The sequence below is a fragment of the Anopheles moucheti genome, chromosome 2 (genome assembly GCF_943734755.1).
Source record: "Anopheles moucheti chromosome 2, idAnoMoucSN_F20_07, whole genome shotgun sequence".
NCBI lineage: Eukaryota > Metazoa > Arthropoda > Insecta > Diptera > Culicidae > Anopheles > Anopheles moucheti.
Genome location: NC_069140.1, coordinates 51497890 through 51517085, shown reverse-complemented (window position 1 = coordinate 51517085; position 19196 = coordinate 51497890). Strand labels below are relative to the sequence as shown.

Here is a 19196-nt window from a genome sequence, read left to right as displayed (position 1 = left end):
ATCCGCGTCAGCTCATAATTACCTTGTTTCATAGGTGTGTTCGCCTAAATGTATACAATGTATTTTTTTCGAGAATACCGATTTCATACGACAAGACCGGTACTAGTCATCTGTTTTCGTAGTAAAATATGTCCAGTAAACCAAAAATGGCAGACATGACCACGTAGACCGTTACGATAACAATTGAATTGCCTACATTCAGGCGTTTCAAGCTTCACTTCACTACCCCCAGCACGTTACAATTCTTTCATTGGTGTATTTATCGGATACTAGTCGCCATAGTGATAAAAAGCGTAGGTAAAGTTTTGAAATTTTTCCATATTTTATTCCGTCTCTATTCTGCACATATTACCCCATTTCAGATCACTCAGGCACCGGTGGATAGACTTTCACCCTTTCACCACCGGTGTACACGGTTCGGTCCCAATTGTCTAGATTACGTTACGTTAGCTTTTACAAGTAAATGACTGCTTTCGCTGTTGCAGCTTTAATGCGTCTAAGGATATGCTTCGTAACATCCGCCGGCCGATTTCGACTACGTGGCGACCGGATCGGATGCTTTTTATGGAACCGGTTCCAATGTCCGTTTATGCTGTAAACTTCCTACCCGGGTACGTCTCATTCGATGGACGTCCGCGTGCATGTTCGCACAGTGCACTACTGTGCGACTTTGAATTACATTTTTTTCTTCCCGTCCCCTAACATAAGCTCACGGCTTGACGTGAATGGTTGTTGCTTTTTTCCCCAGTCCTGCCGTATTGGTCTTCCGAATGCTTAACAACGTCTAGTAGGAAATCTGTTTTTCATTTTACTTTCATCCTTTCTGTTTATACTATACACCGTGGTGCGGAACGAAAAAAAAGGCGATCATTTCATGCCCCTGTGGGAGTCAGAAAAACAATCAGGAGCCTGGAACCTCCAGCAACGGTAACTCCGAGATTCGGCCCTCTTTCTGTGATGTCGGTACGGTAAAGGATTGTACCTACAACTAGGGTGAACTTCACAACGCAGCGTAGTGGTTTGGTGATAATTTTACGTTTTAATCCTTCACTCGATATGTACCTGTCTGTCTTAGTAATTGATTGAACATAACGAAATATTGTGGGGAAAAAATCTAAACGAGTGCACCATGTTGACACAATAAATAATAAACATTCTTTGCCTTTCTGCACCGTAAAATTGCCACAGAAGTTTTTTTTCGTTTTATCATTGTTACACCTCCATTTGCCCTGTTGATAAACTCCTCAACAAGATAAACGGAAACTAACAAGCGCTTGCTGGAATAGGAAATATTGTCATGCGGATTGCATACCTTTAGGCACTGTCTGCCTGTGTTTTTACATAACATCATCAACAGGATTAAGAGCTTGTTATCTTCCGTTTACCGTTGCCATTAATGTGCGTCACCAGGAAGCGTGCCGTTCGTAACGTTTTACACTTCACTGTCGCTGCAATTCCTTTTTAGCGTTCCACTTCAAAAACCTCTCGAATTCAGTCTTTCATATATACAAAGGTATTCGATAGAGCAATTCTTCAATAGTACCTAATTAACAAAATTCCTAGCTAATACCGTGGTACGCGTGGTATACGCGGTTGTCTTGACAACGTCTTGCTTAACCTCGCCGTTGTTAGTGTTCGCAGCGATCGGTGCTATTTTTACAATCTCAAACATGCGTCTCGTATCGTTTCCGTCTTTCTCCTAAAGGATCCTCCTAAACGTTTGGCGTCACAATGACCATGAAGAGCTGCCGTCACGCTATCGTTGAGTCGTACAACATTATTATCGACGATACCGGTGTCGCGTAGGTTGCTCACGTTTTTTATCCTATCCGGTCACGGTTCTTACGCTTAACTATCATATGCTTTTACTTAATTCGTATATAAATAGAACAACGAGGAAAGGAGTCAACGAAGCGCGTTCGAACGCTGCGACAACGTGTGGTTGATGAGTGAATCGATCGTGAGTTGTGCGTGAAATTTGTTGCAAAATCGTTTCAGCTCATCCTTGCAGACCCAGTGAACCGGGACGGCTAACGTTTTAAGATGCTATGGTAGAGTAAAGCATTAGGCGCATTGCCTGCTTTTTGGAGTAAGTAGGAAATCTCTCTCTTTCGCTGTTACTTTAGTCACAAGCAATGCGTAGTGGATCGACCGTGGAACGGTTAGGAACGGATGAAATGAAAAGATGCACCCTGCTGGGTGCAAATGGGATCTACTTGGGCGAAACGCACTCGGTTCGAAACGATATTTCGATTACTATTTTGTATTACTTCATTCATTCCCTGCTATCACCACCGCTTTGTACAATCGCAGTCATACAGATGTATCATCTTAAGAAGACAACTTCGCGTGCATACAGATTCACCTTCAAACACTCTCATGTGGGACTGAATAAACGATCGAGCGATTGATCGAGGAGGGGAATAGGGAGTGACTATCACAAACCTACTTAATTACGGGATCGCTAGGGTTATGCACAAAACATACACATACACATATACACGGGAAGGCCTCACAGGTTTATCCCGTATAGTGCAAGTTCGAAGCTTCTCTCGTCTAATATGCACACTGCTCACAAATGTTCGAACATTAACCTCTCATCGCTTGGAATCCTAGGAACCCTTTCCTAGCATACAATATGTACTAATCCCATTTTAGTTTAACCGCACCCCAACATAGCTTAGTGGCTTTATACATTGCATCGTTTGCACCATTTTTACTATCGCAACCGTTATCGTCTACATAACTTAGACTTATTTTTACTGGTAGCTGGAGTAGTAGTTGTAGTAGCAGTAGTAGAAGTAATAGTAGTACTTATACTCAAAATAGCTGTAACAGTAGTAGTAGTAGTAGTACTAGTAGTGGTGTATTCTGTCACACTTTTACATCCCACCGGATCGACTTAAAGTTCGCTCACAGATCGCGCTCCTACTAGAGACTAAACAGACTTCGAACCCGGGCCAACAGTCACCGTTTGTAGAGTGAGTCCTTGCCACCGCGCAACAGCGATCCACCGCCGCCGCCCGTCGACGACGGTTTGAAGAACCCGAGCACGTCTAGCGTACGGCGCGTACGCTGTATCAGCTCGTCCTTGTACTTCCAGATCGTGGTATCACGCACCTGATTCTCCTTGAACTCCTCACAGCTCTTCTTCAGCGTTCGCACACAATCGGCCCGGTAGTGCTGCAGCTGTGCGTCATCCGTAGACACCGGGTACGAGTGACAGGTACCGCCGAGACACGCGATCGGAAAGTGATTATGCAGCGTCAGTACCCGTTCCGGGTTGTGGAAGCATTTGACGTACTGGTTGGGTTTGGTGAAATTCTTCGCGCGCGTCACGTGCTGCAGCATGTGCATGTACCGCGGCGTATCCTTCGCCCATTCGTGGTCGTGCTGATCACCCCGATCGAAGAAGTACACGTTGCGTACATTGTAGCTGGGGTATGTGTCGTTCTTTAGCTTCATGCCCTTTGCGACCACACGTTTCATCAGATCGTGCCAGGTACGGTCTTCCGGTCGGCGTGGCATAATCACCTCGTCGATGTCGAGCAGTGCGATGAAGTTGTACTTGTACATGTTCTTGTACAGACAGTCGTTGTACGGTATCAGTTCGTTCTGCCGCTTGTGGGTCGTCTTCTTCGAGAGGAAAAGATGCTGGAAGCCGGGCACGTTCGGTTGCCCACCCGGCAGTGTCAGTGGCGTTACGTGCACTCGATCCTGTTCCTCGTAGTACCGCAGCACCTTGGAGATATTGGGATGTACCTGTAGCTCATAGAAGAACACCTTGTCCGCACCGAGCATGCCCAGCAGCTCGATCCACTCGACCAAACGCACCGACAGATCGTCGTACAGGAAGTCCAACCCTTTGACGCACACGGCAAAGCCCCGCTTTTCATCGTCCAGCGGTCGGTTGTACAGCACGCGTAGATTGTTAGTGGCCGTGTCGCACTGCTTCTCCACCAGCGAAACCGAAGCCGGCACGAGCCCGCGGAATGGTTTCGGGATCTGACAGGCGATCAGATACGGCTGATAGATGCCCTGCTTGTAGTTGCCCCACTTGTTGAACCAGATGTACTTGTACTCGAACGTCTTCACGATGAACGGTTCCTTCTGGCCGTCGAACCACAGCTGACAGAAAGTCTTCACCCGCGGCTCAATCCGGTCGATCATCCCGAGGATGCGTACGGCCGGCCCGATGCGCGATCGCTTCCGGATGTCGTAGTACGCACCGTACAGCTGGAACGTACCGTTCGTGCTGCGCAGCGTCTGCCAGTAGATGTTGTTGAACTCGAGCTCGAAGATTGACGGATAGCGGGCGCATGATGCCTTCTTCTGCACCACGTTCTTGTGCTTGCTCCAGTACGCGATCGGTAGCGAAGGAAGCCGCGATTCCACGTCCCGCACCAGCTGCTCGTCATCGATCACTGCAAAAATGAAGCGCGAAAGAAAGGAGAGTGAAAAAAAATGCAAATTAATCTCCACCGCCAAACAGTATTAGGGTGTCGCGTTGAGGACAAAGATATTCCAAAATGAGCAAACGGCGTACGAGTCTCAAAGGTAGACTAAAAGCATGCGACTCGTGGAGGATCACCATGAAATAGTGTCACGTACAAGGTGTAATACAGTAGCCTAAGGGCATCATTAAGTTTAAGGATAGGCAGAAAAGGTTTATAAAAATAGGTGTGATTTGTTACCACCTTGTCACGTTCATTGCAACGGGGTACAATGCCAATGTGTTAAGAATTATAGGCAAAAATGTGAACATTCGCATATTGATAAGTTGAATAATAAAATTCATAACTATACATAACTATGGTCCTCAAACATTATGAATCACACACTCTGTAAAGCTTATCTAAATATTAATCTGGTATTATAAACCTTTCATTGTTAGCTAAAGGAAGAGTTTGGTCTTAATGCGTATGAGATACAATGACGGAGATTCAGATAGAAGATATCAGAGCTGCAGCTCTACTCATATTATCTTCTTTAAGCCACACTAAACAATGAGCTTCTTTTGCGTTGTTAGGGCAAGATTACCATACTTCTATTAACGGGAATGAACAACGTCACACGTTAGGTTATTACAGAGTCAACAATTAACTCCTCCTTTGCTACTGACAAAGATCTGAAACACGCAGGTAGAATAGGCCTAACTCCTTTTTGATTTTCCGCAGATTCGAGTGACATGTGATCTTTAAAAAAAATGGTAAAAGAATATAGCTAACAGTAAGTTAAGAAATAAAAATGGTAATTATCGCTCGTAATGGAGCTACTACTAGGATATAACAATTCACTCAATATCGAACAACAAACATTAAATTGCACTAAAGTTCAATGTTTGTACTCCACTGCTCACTCCTGATACACATGCTCGTCACGCTTATTTGATTTCGTTGGTAAAAAATCAAGGCTCATATAGCTGAATCTTTGCTCACAAACAGTTTCAAGTACATACGGCTCGTGCTGACGAAATTAAACAATGTGAGTATGTAATCCGTACCGTAGCATTGTAAATACACTATGTCTAGGACGCCGCCCGCAAAAACAAACCAAACCGTGACCATGACCGTACGTGACCACGTGTGTTTATCGCGATAAGCACAAATCAGCGAACGTGTGACTGTAACCGACGGTGTGATTTGGACAAACGGAAATACAGGACCATTTATTCGGGACGGTATTTCTGGTGTTATTTTTTTGGTTTTTTCATGGACGAAATCTTGACATAACACAATGGTTTATAAATAATTAAAAGCCTGATTAGAAAGCGTTAAAAAAAGGGGATTTATATCATATAAATGTACTATTTTTACGACATTATCAGTCATGTACATCAGCAAGATAATATTGTTTCGTGCAGGGTGCGGGTTATTCTGGAAGATAAGGGTCAATGTTTTCAGCAAAATACAAACACTTTCCGCTTATGTTTTATCCCCACATGGAAACAGAAGAATAGGTTGCTTGCACTTAAAACTATCAACAAAGAAAGAAGGTTTTAAAATATTTACGATAATACAACGTAATATTAGGCGAAGGATTAAGCTTTTGTGCTGGACAAGCATTATTGTATGACATAAATATATGCAACAATACGATCAACAATAATCGTACATTTTAATGACTCACACTAACATCATTGTAATGAAGCAATAGGATGAAAAAGCCAACACTCAACAGAACCCCACCTAATTGAACTTGTTAAGATGAGCAACAAAAAAAAAGGCAACAACGCTATTGGGTGTAAACGATACGACGATCCTGCTGGACGACACACCACGAATGAGCAATGCAATTCGTGCGAAAGAACGATCCACACGAAGCATGACCGCATAATGATGCGTTCGATTTTGAAATTATCATTTTTCATTGTACCGTTAGCGTGCTGTGTCCATCCCATATCGTATGACCCAACGCGATATGTATAGCTTGTGCATCCTTCCGCTCAGTATCTTCGCGCATCGACCGGGCCCGCGGATAGCGACAAAACAACAACGCCGACTAATTAGCCATTTTCCTCACCCGGTGGTGGAACGGATTAAAAGTGAGCTGATCGGACCAGCGAGAATATGCACGATCGCATGGAACGGCATTTTATTTGCACCACGTTGAGATTTGGCGTCACAAATTGGAGTTCCATTCTTCGGTTCGTTCTCCCGTCCCAGCAGAGAGGCGTCCCATGAATGAGTAAGTGGCCGCAGTGTGGACCAATAAATTTGGAACGTGTTGAATTCCATTTCTTCCAGCGCAAACGCGTCATAGGTGCGCAAGCTGATACCATGACGACCTCGAACCGCGATCTTTAGCCTCGATTTCCAGTGAAGCCACTGCATCGCGAACGCCACTTTCCCGTCCTCTTTAAAGCAGCTTACACATCAGGGGTCAGCACGGCCCACAATCACGTCCCCGGGGCTGGTAGGTAATCGGGAATTCGAAAACGAAATCACTGCTCATGTGATCGGAACCATTAATAGCGTTGGCGCCGTGTCTTTGCTCCGTACCGTAGACGGCTTTCGCTGAGTCGGACAGTCCACTCGGAACATCCAGAATTGGACGTCAGAATTCGATGTGGCGATGTGCCTGTCCACCACCACACTGGTTCGGTGCACCACAGCAGTCAATGTACAGTTAGCTGATCTAAATCCCGAACCTATTCCCGGCTCCATCCACAAGACGGTCCCCAGATCGTGCGATCACCTTTCCTCGGAGCCCTGCGCAAAGGCAAAACTCGCGATAAATCAATAGACGAAACGCACACGACGAAAGCACCCGCGTGCTGATGACGGTGACGATGGTGGTGTTCCGCTGGACGAAAATAGGCAAAAATCGGAACGAATCGTATATGATGGACATGTACGGTGATCCGTCCATCTAGCCCCGGCCCGTGCTGCGGCTGGTGGCCCTTGGAATTAGCGGGAGGGAATGGTGGGCGTCCTCAAAAGATGGCCTCCATTCCGGGCAGCTAGCGCATTCCAGAGGATGGGTTTGGGATCATTACTTCTCACACGGCATGCCGAATGTCACACGCTGGTATGCTGCCGTTTGGTTTCGTGAAAAAAAAGGAAGATCGCTTGGTAGTTTATCTATTTTCCCTTCTGAACTCTGTTTGTCCCCGATTAGTTTCCTGTTTCGATCGATTTATCTGCTGGTGTATCTAAAAACAAACAAATGTTCTACGGTCGGTTCAAGGTAGTACGAGACAATTTTTGAGGTCAACCATTAACAATAAATCGACGCTTTTCTCTTCACTGTCCAGTTGGTTCGTGTCATGTGTGGCGTTTGATTTCTTCTTTCACATTTAATAGCACGTTGGCACTCTTTAAGCTCCCTTTAAGCTTAAAAATATGCAAATTTTGCAGAAAATCCAATCCAACACCCTGCAGGAATTCCTTGTTCCCTCATTTACTGCAGATTATAAATCATTTATTTATGTAAAACAAACTTCACCTGAACAAACAATTGAGGAGAATTTAAGTGGGTCAAGAAGAAGCTTTTAGCTCACGATTTCAAATGAATAAAAAGAAAAGAATGGAAGCTTAAAATACATTTCGTTCCACATTGCTCTTTACACCAAAAAAAGGTAACGTTTCGAGAACGTTTCGAGATCGTCTAAAATATATTCGACATACAGTGGGTAACATTTTAATAAGCGCTTGATCATTTACATCATTTATGCTTTTCATAAGATCTGAATATCGAACAAGTATTGTGGCAAGTAGTAATGTAGAGATCACATTTGTCAATTTGATTGATCAGCACATATTTATTTTTAGTTTTTCAAAAGAATCGTAGTAAATAAAACAATCATACGATTCAAATTCCCTCAAACGCACTCAGGTTTGTTTATTATGTGTTCAGAATCATTCACTATTTGTCATAAAAAAAGAATTGCTTATTTTTCAATTATTCTTTGTCCAGTTTGTATAAAATATTTCTGTTGGCTTAAGCTAAATGTTCCTTGTTTTCAATTTTAATGTAAAAAAACCGTGCATCCCTGTATTTCATCCCATTGATGTATTTCGTAACGGCACAGTTTTCGCATAATAAAACCTGGTGTATGGGATAGACTAGCCAATTAAGAGTCAAAAAGTAAAAACTGGCAGGAAGCAGGCCGCTTGAGGTCGAATTGCCGCTAAAAACGAAGAGTTTAATAAATAATTAAAACAACAATAAAATTGTTTGTGTTTTCTTCTCATTAAATTCCATTGTTTCCAATATATCGAACAAAAGAAAAAACTACAAATATTACATAGTCTACATTACTTACTTCAATTTAAATTGTCCAACAAAACGTTGTTGGTTTTGTAGAAAACGACAGCAAAAACAATTAATTTTCCAAAATTAACCAATCCATTTGTTGGAAAATTTTATTTTCACTTAAAGTAATGGCAATCACTGTAGTATTTCTGCATCTATTTTAAGTGTTTCACTCAGTATGCTCCAAATCTATCGCAACTGAATGGTCATGAAACATTTACGATCAAATCGTTGTTAAACTTTTCAACCTTACTAGTACAATATTGCCATCGAGTCGAGTTGGATTGTTGTGCCGAGTTTAGTAGTTGTTTGGCAGTGTGCTTGGTTGCTGCTTTCCCCATCCGAATAATGCTCCGTATTCTTTCACTCGTCCAAGAACATAAGTTTTCGGTGATTGGATGGAGCGTGTGTATGTAAATAATGTTTTGTTGGCATAGTTTACGACCGTGCCGTAAAATGCCGGTTCGTCTGCCGAGGGTTGTGGGAAGTTTGTCCACCCCAGCTCCGGGAGACATCTTCGATAATCGTCGCCTCTAAGGAGGAGCAGTGATGTTCCATGTGTACACGCACGATTGTCGCACCCCACGAGACAAAGTAGGCGTTAAATTGCTCAACATGACAGACGCTATAAATTGTCTTGACGGCCCCAAGGCGGATTTGAAACATTGCGAGACCCGTTTTCCCGTCTCCCATGCAGAACGTTCTTTTCGACAGTACGTTAAAAATGCAAAGATTGACTTCGCTTGTAACGTATCGATTAAAAATGGGTTTATTTATTGTTTACTCAACACTTGGAATCGTTAAGCACCCTGAAGAAAGGAAGAAAGAACTCCGAACCACGACATGCACGATCAAGCTCCAGCTCTGCCACTCAAACCACGGCAAAATAAGCCAGGATTGAGCTTCAAAGGAACCGGATGTTTGCCGTGTGTAAATAAACTGTTTTGTGGCGAATCCAATGTGACTTTAATGCTTTCGCTGTAGAACGGCAACGACAATCCGTCTGCCTTTATCCGACCGCTGGTCGGAGTGGATAAGTTGCGGAGCTTTTCTTTGAAATTGAGTTGCACATTTGAGGGTTGGTTGTAAAAAGTACAGCGATAAGCAAACCAAATGTGTACAAACGATTCACAAAATCAAGCGCGGTACATTGTAAAGTTTGCTGGAAACGATCGCCTTTGCTCAATAAAACATGTGCTAAACGGATTGTCTTCGAGAGGGCGAAAATTTGCTCAAAACGATTGAAACCCGTCCATAAAAATCCTACAAGAAGTAATTAAAACTGATTCCGAAGTGCCATTAAATCAACCTTCTTTGTTCATTTACGGGTCTAATCAAGTGGAATCGTGGTCGAGGAGCCGACACCAAGAAGTTATTTATTTGGCTTCAGAGTGTTTTCCAACTGTTTGGCATTCTTCAACCATGCAATCAACTGACCTCCGGGGCCTGGGCAATCGATTAAACGATGATCAGTAAGAAGCAAAACAGAACTTCAAGCGCAGTAATGCAAAAATAGCAAACGCCATTTGCCAACTGGACAGCACGAATCGAAACATCCGGGAATTCCACCCCGGGTTTGCTGCACACAACGCTACACCAGCGGAAGTTTTTGTTTTTTCAGTCTTAGCGCAGTCTCTGCCCGAGTCGAGTGCTCGAGTGGAGTTCTGGAGGGAGAATCGCACAGCAGACTTTCCGTCCGATGCCCGTAATGGGACGGACAGGTTTCGCATTTTATTAGCTTCCCCGATGTGACCGAAGAATGCTAATCATGCATACAGATTCCAACGTGCGGCGAGGGTTTGGAACCCGAATCGTGGTTCGGAAGAGATGAGTCGTTGTGTGGGGCCACTAGTGGGTAATCTTCACATCGACTTACCGGCACGATTATCGACGAGCACCTCGTCAACGCCGGCCATTGCGCCCGCCAGCCCGGCCGGTGACAGGTAGCGGTCGGTGGTGGTCGAGGTGGCCTCATTTCCGGTCCATCGGTTGTCCTTGTTTAGCAGCAGCCGGCCGTTAATGGGCGATTGCTGGAACTGGTGCGGCATCACCGGGTCGCCGTTCAGCTTGAAGAAGCCCAGCACCAGGAACGACCAGATGCCGAGCCCGAAGATGAACTTGAACACGACCCGCGTCTTTGGCGACATACGGTGCGACATGGTGGCGATGGCCTTGCTGACTCACAGTCGCGGTGCGTGCGTGTGTGTAAGGGTTTGAAGGAAGATGAAAATTGATACGCCTAATGGGGGGCGTTGCTGCAACTAAACTTGCAACTTGCTGCGAACCCCTGCCGGGCGCCCTTTATCGTGGTTGGAGCAATCCTTCAGACTGGCTTCGGTCGCTGCTGGACGTACGCGGACGGTGCATCGGTAGGCGGCTGCTGGCTCATGGTGTGCACGGTTGGCGTGTTGATGCCGTACGTTGGTAGCATCGATGGAAAGCACCCCGGAATAGCTGCAACGACAAAGAACAACACAACACGTTAATAGGCAATCATGTGGAATTGTTCGTAGCTAAAAACCATACTTGTGACCCGCTGCCGTAGCTTGGGATATGGGTATGATGAATGAGGCAGACATAATTAGACACTAAAAGCGCATCGTGTAGCAGTACTACACACGTACGCATTGGGGAGGAGTCGAGGCTTCCGTCTTTGTGACATGCATGCGAATGCAAGACGATTGACGTGACCGGGTGAAGGTACTGTGGACCACAAACCATTCCGTCGTCTCTCCCCCTCGGGCCGATAAATCCCAATAAATGTTTGCGGACACCTTTCCAAAACTGCGACTGCGACTGCTTGATGGTCATTCTAATTTGGCGTTGACATCTGTGAGGCGCCTTCTACGGCGATGGTGGCAGTCACCTTTACGGTACATCCACGTTATCGCACCTAGCAACCACCTCCTCGCTCAGTGTATGCTCGGGAACCCACGAACACGGTTGGCAACGCGAAGGATCTCGTGAAGCTGCAACACCGGTCACGAACGGTTTCAATCACTCCGAGCAACCATTTGCATAACGCCGATCCATCAATGGTCAGAACAAGTGTGTTGCATCACCAACCCACCCACCCCGGCCGGTCAGTGGTTTTTAGTGGCGGCGCGTAACGCTTCGTAACGATGTCAATGTCAAGAACGGCCCGTATCATTACGGTTTGGATAGTGATTAGCCTTCGGGGCTGCTCAATATTATCGTTTTGCCCGGTGCCGATCGGTGCATACACAATGAACCACAATTGGGCCCGATAAGAAACAGTACCGATATCCGGCTGGTGAGTTTGCACATTTTTTAAAAACAGGTTGCGTCCGTGCCGTACTGAAACTTCAAAACAAGTGTAATGAATGAATTTACTGTGTGATCGTTACATATTCGAACACATAACATTCATTACCGTTAAAGTTTGAATTTGGAATGAGAATTAAAGTTCTCCGTTAAAAATTTGGAGTCAAGTAAGTTCATTAATACTTCTTTGAGTTTCAGACTACCAAAGATCTGCCGACGAATATAAATCTTTACATCACTGAAACATCAAGAAACTGATCATTTCAAATCAATAATTCTGTACACGAAGTTTACCAAGGAGAAAGTGAATTCATAAGGCTGGTAAAGGACATCCAATGGGATGTAAAGTTATCGATCAGCTCACAACTCACAACATAACGTAGAGTTTCAAGGAAGAAAGACGACACTGGTAATCACCTACACGTTGCCCATTCGCCAATCAAATCAAACCATTTCGATAAGGAAAACAACTGCCCAAACAGGTTGCTTAAGCAATCCCGCCCAATAGGGAAGCAGAAGCGAGTTTTATTCGTAAATGAAACCATGCAAATTTAACTAATTGCCTGATATGCATCTGAATTCCGTATTTATCCACCGTAACCCACCCCACCCACCCCCCCAAATCATCTTAGATTTCATAATCACGGCAACTTATCGCCTGCACACCGCCATGTCACTGTGGTCACTCTTTCCAGTTTGTCTGCATGTATTGCGGCTTTGGGCTTCCGTCGCTCTGCTGCGGGGATTACATAAAAATTAGCATTGGCCTTCGAAACCTCGACTCAGCCAAACAATCCGGGAAGAGGGTTTCTGAAACTTTCCTCTTCTGTGTGGCGCGCGAGTGTGTGTGTGTGTTGGAGAGAGATTTTTCCCCCGCTTCCGTGTGTATCATTACCGATTTAGTTTGTTGATATATGTCACCAGCTCTACCGGAAAGCAGGGTACCCGGTGGCTAGCATAATGTTGCAGCAAGATGCGATGTAAATCAAACGTGCTAGCTGTGGAAGAAGGAAGACAACCCTGTGACGGGTAAGCGAGGAATTGACAAAAAATAAAGGCACGGCCAACTGTAACACTGTAATCGTTGGCTGGCAAAACGGGATTTAGCCGTATCTCGTGCCGGTGACATAACGACGGCAACCCGGCGCTGCACATGCTGTGTAAGCCGATACACTACCGACCCATCGCAGGGCAGTACAAATTTCAAAGCAAACAGACGAAAAAAAAAAATCAACGCGTAATGCGACGACCGTATGCAAGATGCATTCGGTTCGGTTGCATCTGCATCCAGAGCAACGCGCTACGGTGACTGCCAGCTTCACGATACGTTCCATGCCGATACACGCCGCTGAAGGCCGGTCGGAAAGGGTTTACAATTTCCTTGGAAATTCAGTGAACACACTGCCGCATGTATTTAGTTTGCTTAGCATTTCCTTACCGTCCGGGGGCAACGGTGGACGGTGGTGGTTTCGCTGGACGCTTTCATTGGATGACGATGTGAAGCACATGAAATCACAAATGTGCCACAATTTTCGATAAAACGACGGAGATTGGACGTAGAGATGAGAATAATCACACTTTTCAATGATTTGAATCTGAGTCAAAGAGTGGGTTTAAAGATTTGAAACCTTTACTCACTCTTGCAGAGTGATCATAATCTAAAGCGTGATAAAACAGTTTAACTCACTCTTACAGAGTGATTATGTTATAATCCAACGAGTGATAAAACAGTTATACTCACTCCTGTGTGAGTTTCTAGTCGGCACAGAGAGTGAGAGTGAGTATAGGCACAAAAGAGTGGTTGAAGGAGTCATAAAAACTCTTCGTGCTGATTTATACTTATTCACTCTCTCGAAGGTTTCAACTCACTCACTCACTCCTACTCAGCGTGCACATCTCTAATTGGACGAGAGTAATACAATCAACCATGGGTGGAAACAGGTTCTGGGAAGTAACTTCATAGTAAATATTCTGTATACTTCTTCAAGCTCAGTTACGCAAGTTACACTAAACGATATCTTGCTCTGCTACGATTGATTTGCGCTAATAAAAAGCAAGTATTTAATCATGAAGATAAAAGGTTTACGCATGACTCAAACTGTCGACTAATGTTCCGAATATGCCATCAACGAGGTCATGGGGATTAAACCTCTCCACGGTACACTAAGGGAGAAACTCCCCGGTACGAAAAAACGTTACGGGCAGCGTACGTGTCCACAAATATGCTCTACAAACTTGCGTCACATTAGCGCGTTCGTGCGTTTTATATGAAATCAAATTTCAAACAAACCGTTGTTTATTTATTTGTTCATCTCCTATACACTCTACTATACAAAAAAAACGAATCACGTGGAGAATGAAAGGAAAGCAGACAAGTTGCGTACGGGGATTGGAGGAATGTATTTGAAACATCTTGCATTTCGTATCGAATCGTGCGACGGCTTTCGCCCGGATGTGTTTACAAGCAATTATTAATACGTAAAAGTAGGCGAAAAACTTTGTCCGATCGGAAGATCGGTATCGTCTACATATTTTACGCTACGCACCGGCACGCCCCATGCACATTCAAGCGTCCAGTTAACACCGGTGAGGATCGGGCCCGATCCACCCACAGATAGGCTTCGTGTAACTTTTGCCGGAAGGAGGCCACTTTTCGGTGCCAGAAACTGTGTTTCGAGGCCAAACGTGGATGGGTATGGGTGCAATTGCTGAGCTGAGCAAACCGCGGGAACAAATCACGTACGCGGGCCGAGATTGTGGTCGGTGCAGGAAATGTTTAATCGCTGCACAATAACAGTGTACAGTGAGCGAGTTGCAGTGTGGTAAATCGGTTTGGTTTTCCTTTTTTTTTTTCTTCAAATAAATATCAATCATGCTTAATTCACGAAAACAATAAACGCTCCACACCCTGCACAGAAGGTACAGAAACTTATTCATACTCATCAGTGAGAACCGCCGATGGAGATTTCACGAATACGAAATTGCGCGAGTGAAGCATTTCAATGATTCATGCAAGGGCAGATAAATGGTTGCGAACGGAGTTTTATCGTTATTTCTGTGATTTACATTCAAGAGACTGCGCTCTAGACATTACTGCGTGGAATAGTCAAGTTTTTTTTTATAGCATAAGGAAACAATTATAATTACAAAGGCTGACGTCTCGTTTGGGAAACAGAAAGAGAGGAAAGCGAAGCAATTGAACCCAGTGAAGTAACTCTGCTAAAGGAAGAAGAAAAGCGGAACATCCTTCCCGGAAGGATCACCCGGAAGAGTAAGTTGGAACCATCTGATGTAGACGGTACCGACAAACGGACAAAAAGCTGCTACAAAACTTAACCGTTTAAACGCGTCTTTTTCACGAGTTAAACTGATTAATTTGTGCTTGTAAAAACTCAATGCTCCGATAGGACGGTCAGTTATCAACCTCATTTACTTTCCAATGCATTCCATAAGGGGTCTAGAGACGTCAAACCAGTCACTGGCGTAGAGCTGAAACATGTAATCGATCGTGTTGTTTCTAATACCAATCAACCACAGCGACCTTTCGCTATCAGTAAGCTTGCACGATTAGCCCGAATAGTTCGGACGGCCAGCGTAATATAAACGTTTCCATAATCAAGCATTGAATTGTGTACGTATAGACGGCTGTACATCATGCTCAAACGAAAAAAAAAACATGTGTGGAATTTCAAAACTCTGACGATGTTGTAAACAGAACCTTTTTCTCATGGTTCCGTTTTGATCTGTCCTTTTCATCTTTCACTCCCAGCCCCATTTTGTCCTTGAGATCCTTTGCTTGTTTGGTTATATGTGTGGGTCTCTGTTACGGAACAACCCTGATGATGGAAACCTTACAAAAGATAACATTAAAGGATGGTTGGCTATCGATTACCACCGAACAAAAGGCACACTGCCGGCAGACCCGAGTGTACCTAGCAACCAGACACATACCTACAGGTTAACGCCAACCATGGGAAAGGTATCCTTGCCCGTCTGCGGCCTGATGCCCGCTCAACACTCAAAACGACACAGAGGACTTATTTTTTAAATCAAAATTTCGTCGCTTCAAACACTCTTGCTTCTTATCGCGGCATCATTCGCACAACATAAAATACAGCTTCCACAGACACAGCAAAAAAATATAAATCATACAGCAAAAAACAAAAAATACGCACAAACACTTGAGCACTTCAATTTGCAGATCGATGCCCTGCCTGCTTGGCGAAGTCACAAACCACGGACCAGCCAGCAGAAGAAGAACGATCTTTCTCGCCTTATAAAACACAGATTTGCTTGCGGATGCTGCAATTTTCCTCTCATCACTCACTCATTCGCTTAGATTTACGCGTCGCTGCGTTCGGCACTCGAAGGCACAAGTGGAAAATGGAGAAAATCTTACGATGCCAAGATCTTTCCCTTCCTCTCGGTGATAAAACGAGGCACACCACACGCTAATTTATCTTTTTTCGTTGCTACTCTTTGTGTTGTATGCACGATTCGCTTCGCTTTGATCAACTTCAAAAATCACTTGGGCACTTTACAGCAAAGCAGAACGTGATCAATGGTTGATTTGCTGTAGCATCTTCGCATATACTTCGCATACCCGCACTCAGTTAGAACACAATTACTGAAGGAGATTCTGGCGCTGCTTCTTGAGTGCAAACTTTTTTTTCCTCATCGAAATCACACGTGCACGGTGCGTTTTGTTTCTTCTTATTTCTGTTGCTCCTTGTCGCCTAAGACACAAATACACACCGAGTTGCCGTGGGAGATCGCTTAACACGCGCGACGCGTACAGAACGAACCGCCGGACAACGTACTGCGAAGCGGAATGACGATCTTCGATACGCTCTGAACGCACGGGGGTCCCTGTAAACATTGGGCGAGAGAACCTGCAGGAGCAAACGAGCAAACGATGCGAGAGCGAAACGCGAGATAACGGCAACGGAGATCACGCGCGGGTCTCCATCGATGACCTCCCTCACAACGATGACGTCGACACGTGATGACGATCCGGACCTGCCCGGAGATGGCAGCTGAGCGCTGTGCTGCTCATTTTCACTCTCTCATTCTCTCCATCGTTGCTATCGTCACTATCCCTCTCCCGTTTCCTCTCTTAAACCAACCGAGCAGGAAAACCGGCTTAACCTGCCGTGGGCTGGTGTGCGTCGACTTTGATTTTGGGTTTTTGAGACCCAGTGCGGGTAGGATGCGTTTATACGATCCGATCGGACGATCGACCCGTTGCACTCGGTGCGGCGTCAGGTGCACATGTGGAAAGGAATTCGTATCTGTCATCTCTTTCGCACGTGTGTCTGTGCAGGCTGGTGCGTGCTCTAGTGGTTCGATGTTTGTATCCAACGGAGAGGAAGATAGTGTTATCGCACGCACTGACCATCACCTTGGGTCAATGTATGTTTGGTTCTGCGTGTGAGCGTGTGCTAAGCTCGAGTGAAAGCTAATCGATTTTAGCATAAGGCTTCAGTACGCTCATTCCGGTCAGACGTGCAATTCTTTTATCCGAGCCCCACAGTTACATTAACTTCGTTTAGACCGGAAAGGCCGCAGGTAGTGAGGCGCTTAAGGTAGTGAATAGAACAATGGACGATTTCCTTTGACTTACTTTTATCTTGACCGACTACTGCAAATTACGCCGAGAAGATTTCTCCGCATGGTAACGTAGATAAGACCTTATCGTACTCCTCGATCTAGATACTGTGTCTGCATCTGTGCGGGTACATCCGTCACATTCGGTGCTGCATATAGTGTGTGGTAAATTTGCGTCACCAAACAGCATCAAACGGACTCAACCAAAGTGACTCAACGCAATGGCACAGTTTTGAGGCAGGAATGTGCCGGAGAGATCTTTAAAAACGTCGCTGTTTATTGTACTGTCAGTGTGAATTCTGCAAAATCTTGCCCGCCCGTTTGCTCGAGATATTTGTTCGCTTCATTGCCATTCCCGTGTCGATGAAAGGGGCGTTAAATATTGGGCAAATAAGCGTGATGTCGTCTCGGCAATCGATAAGCCTCAGAAAACATGTTTGCCGTCCGCGGTAGTAGTGTCTGTGCGTGTGTAAGTGAGAAACGGAATATTCGAAAGCGTCGAAAGCGTCGGTTGAATAATCGAATACACGATCCGATTGGGACGCGTGTTCCGCGTGCGTTTATATGTTACGTAATGGCAGATAAACTTCGCCTCCAACACATCCCGGACGAAGATGTTCGTATCGGCCCGTTCGGACATGAGCTTCGGTGACAAATGTGCGCAGGTAGGTGGGAGTTTGAAGTATGCGACGGAGATAATCAAATGCAAATTATGTTATTCCTTTTCGAAGCTTGTCTTCGCCGCTGCGTTTATCAGCAAAACACCCCAATGTCAGATCCAGACAACACTGGAACATTCCAAAGTTTGAGTTTTGAAGGCATCATATTTATTTTAGCTGTTTAGCCATCATTGCAGTTTTTAAGTGCATCGAATGCAAAAAAAAGACAATGAAAATATTATTTTTATTGTAGTCGATGTTGCAGCCGGTCTCATTCAATTCGCTTGAAGAATGGCTGAAAATAGGCTTTGATAAAAGTTAAAGCCATACGGAACAATCTCCGAAGCCAGCCTTACAATCAGATATTTGCACGAATACTGTTTTGATTTTCTTTTCAACAGTTTTCTTATGCTGCAAGCTAAATCCCCACCGCTTTCATCGTTCCCGTATCATCTTTTCGCATCCGTTTCAAGATGACTTTTCTTTTCCTGTGTACCATACTGAAGCGGGTCGTGTACGGCGGGTCAGTTTCGAATGGTGTGTCGAACGCACACACATGCATTCATGGCAAGGGAAGAAACCCACAATAGGGATGTTTTCAACATCGAATCACATTCACACAGTCTGTTGATACAAAACTTTTTTCCCTCCCTTTTGTGAGTCTTCCGATACGTCTTCGCATTCTGGGATAGTTCTGCTGTTGGGTTGATGTTGTATCGACTTTCGGACCATGCGGTGACCACCGCAGGAGGTACCTATCCCGAGCGGCGAGCGGCAAGTTTCTCGATCTTGCATTTGCCCTGAGGATGTTGTTTTTACTTTATCGTTCCGTGCTCGGGCCACCTCCGGTTCATTATTCTTACTCACTAGCGAGTTCTTGGGCATCTC

General features: G+C 44.9%; 1 protein-coding gene across 2 annotated transcripts in view; it reads right to left on the bottom strand.

Annotated features, from left to right (window-relative positions):
• Window positions 1-1016: 1016 nt before the first annotated feature.
• The window catches only part of LOC128310670 (uncharacterized), a 36902-nt gene continuing 18722 nt past the window's right edge, over window positions 1017-19196 (bottom strand). Inside the window, exons 1-3 of one of the 2 annotated variants that reach the window (XM_053047366.1) lie at window positions 15994-16748; window positions 10634-11211; window positions 1017-4424 (exon numbers count right to left, since the gene is read on the bottom strand). In XM_053047366.1, coding sequence (XP_052903326.1) covers window positions 2968-4424; window positions 10634-10916 — 1740 coding nt within the window. In that variant the 5' untranslated portion in view covers window positions 10917-11211; window positions 15994-16748 and the 3' untranslated portion in view covers window positions 1017-2967. Of the gene's footprint in view, window positions 4425-10633; window positions 11212-15993; window positions 16749-19196 lie in introns of those variants that run through there. The other variant, XM_053047368.1, reaches the window with a different exon arrangement.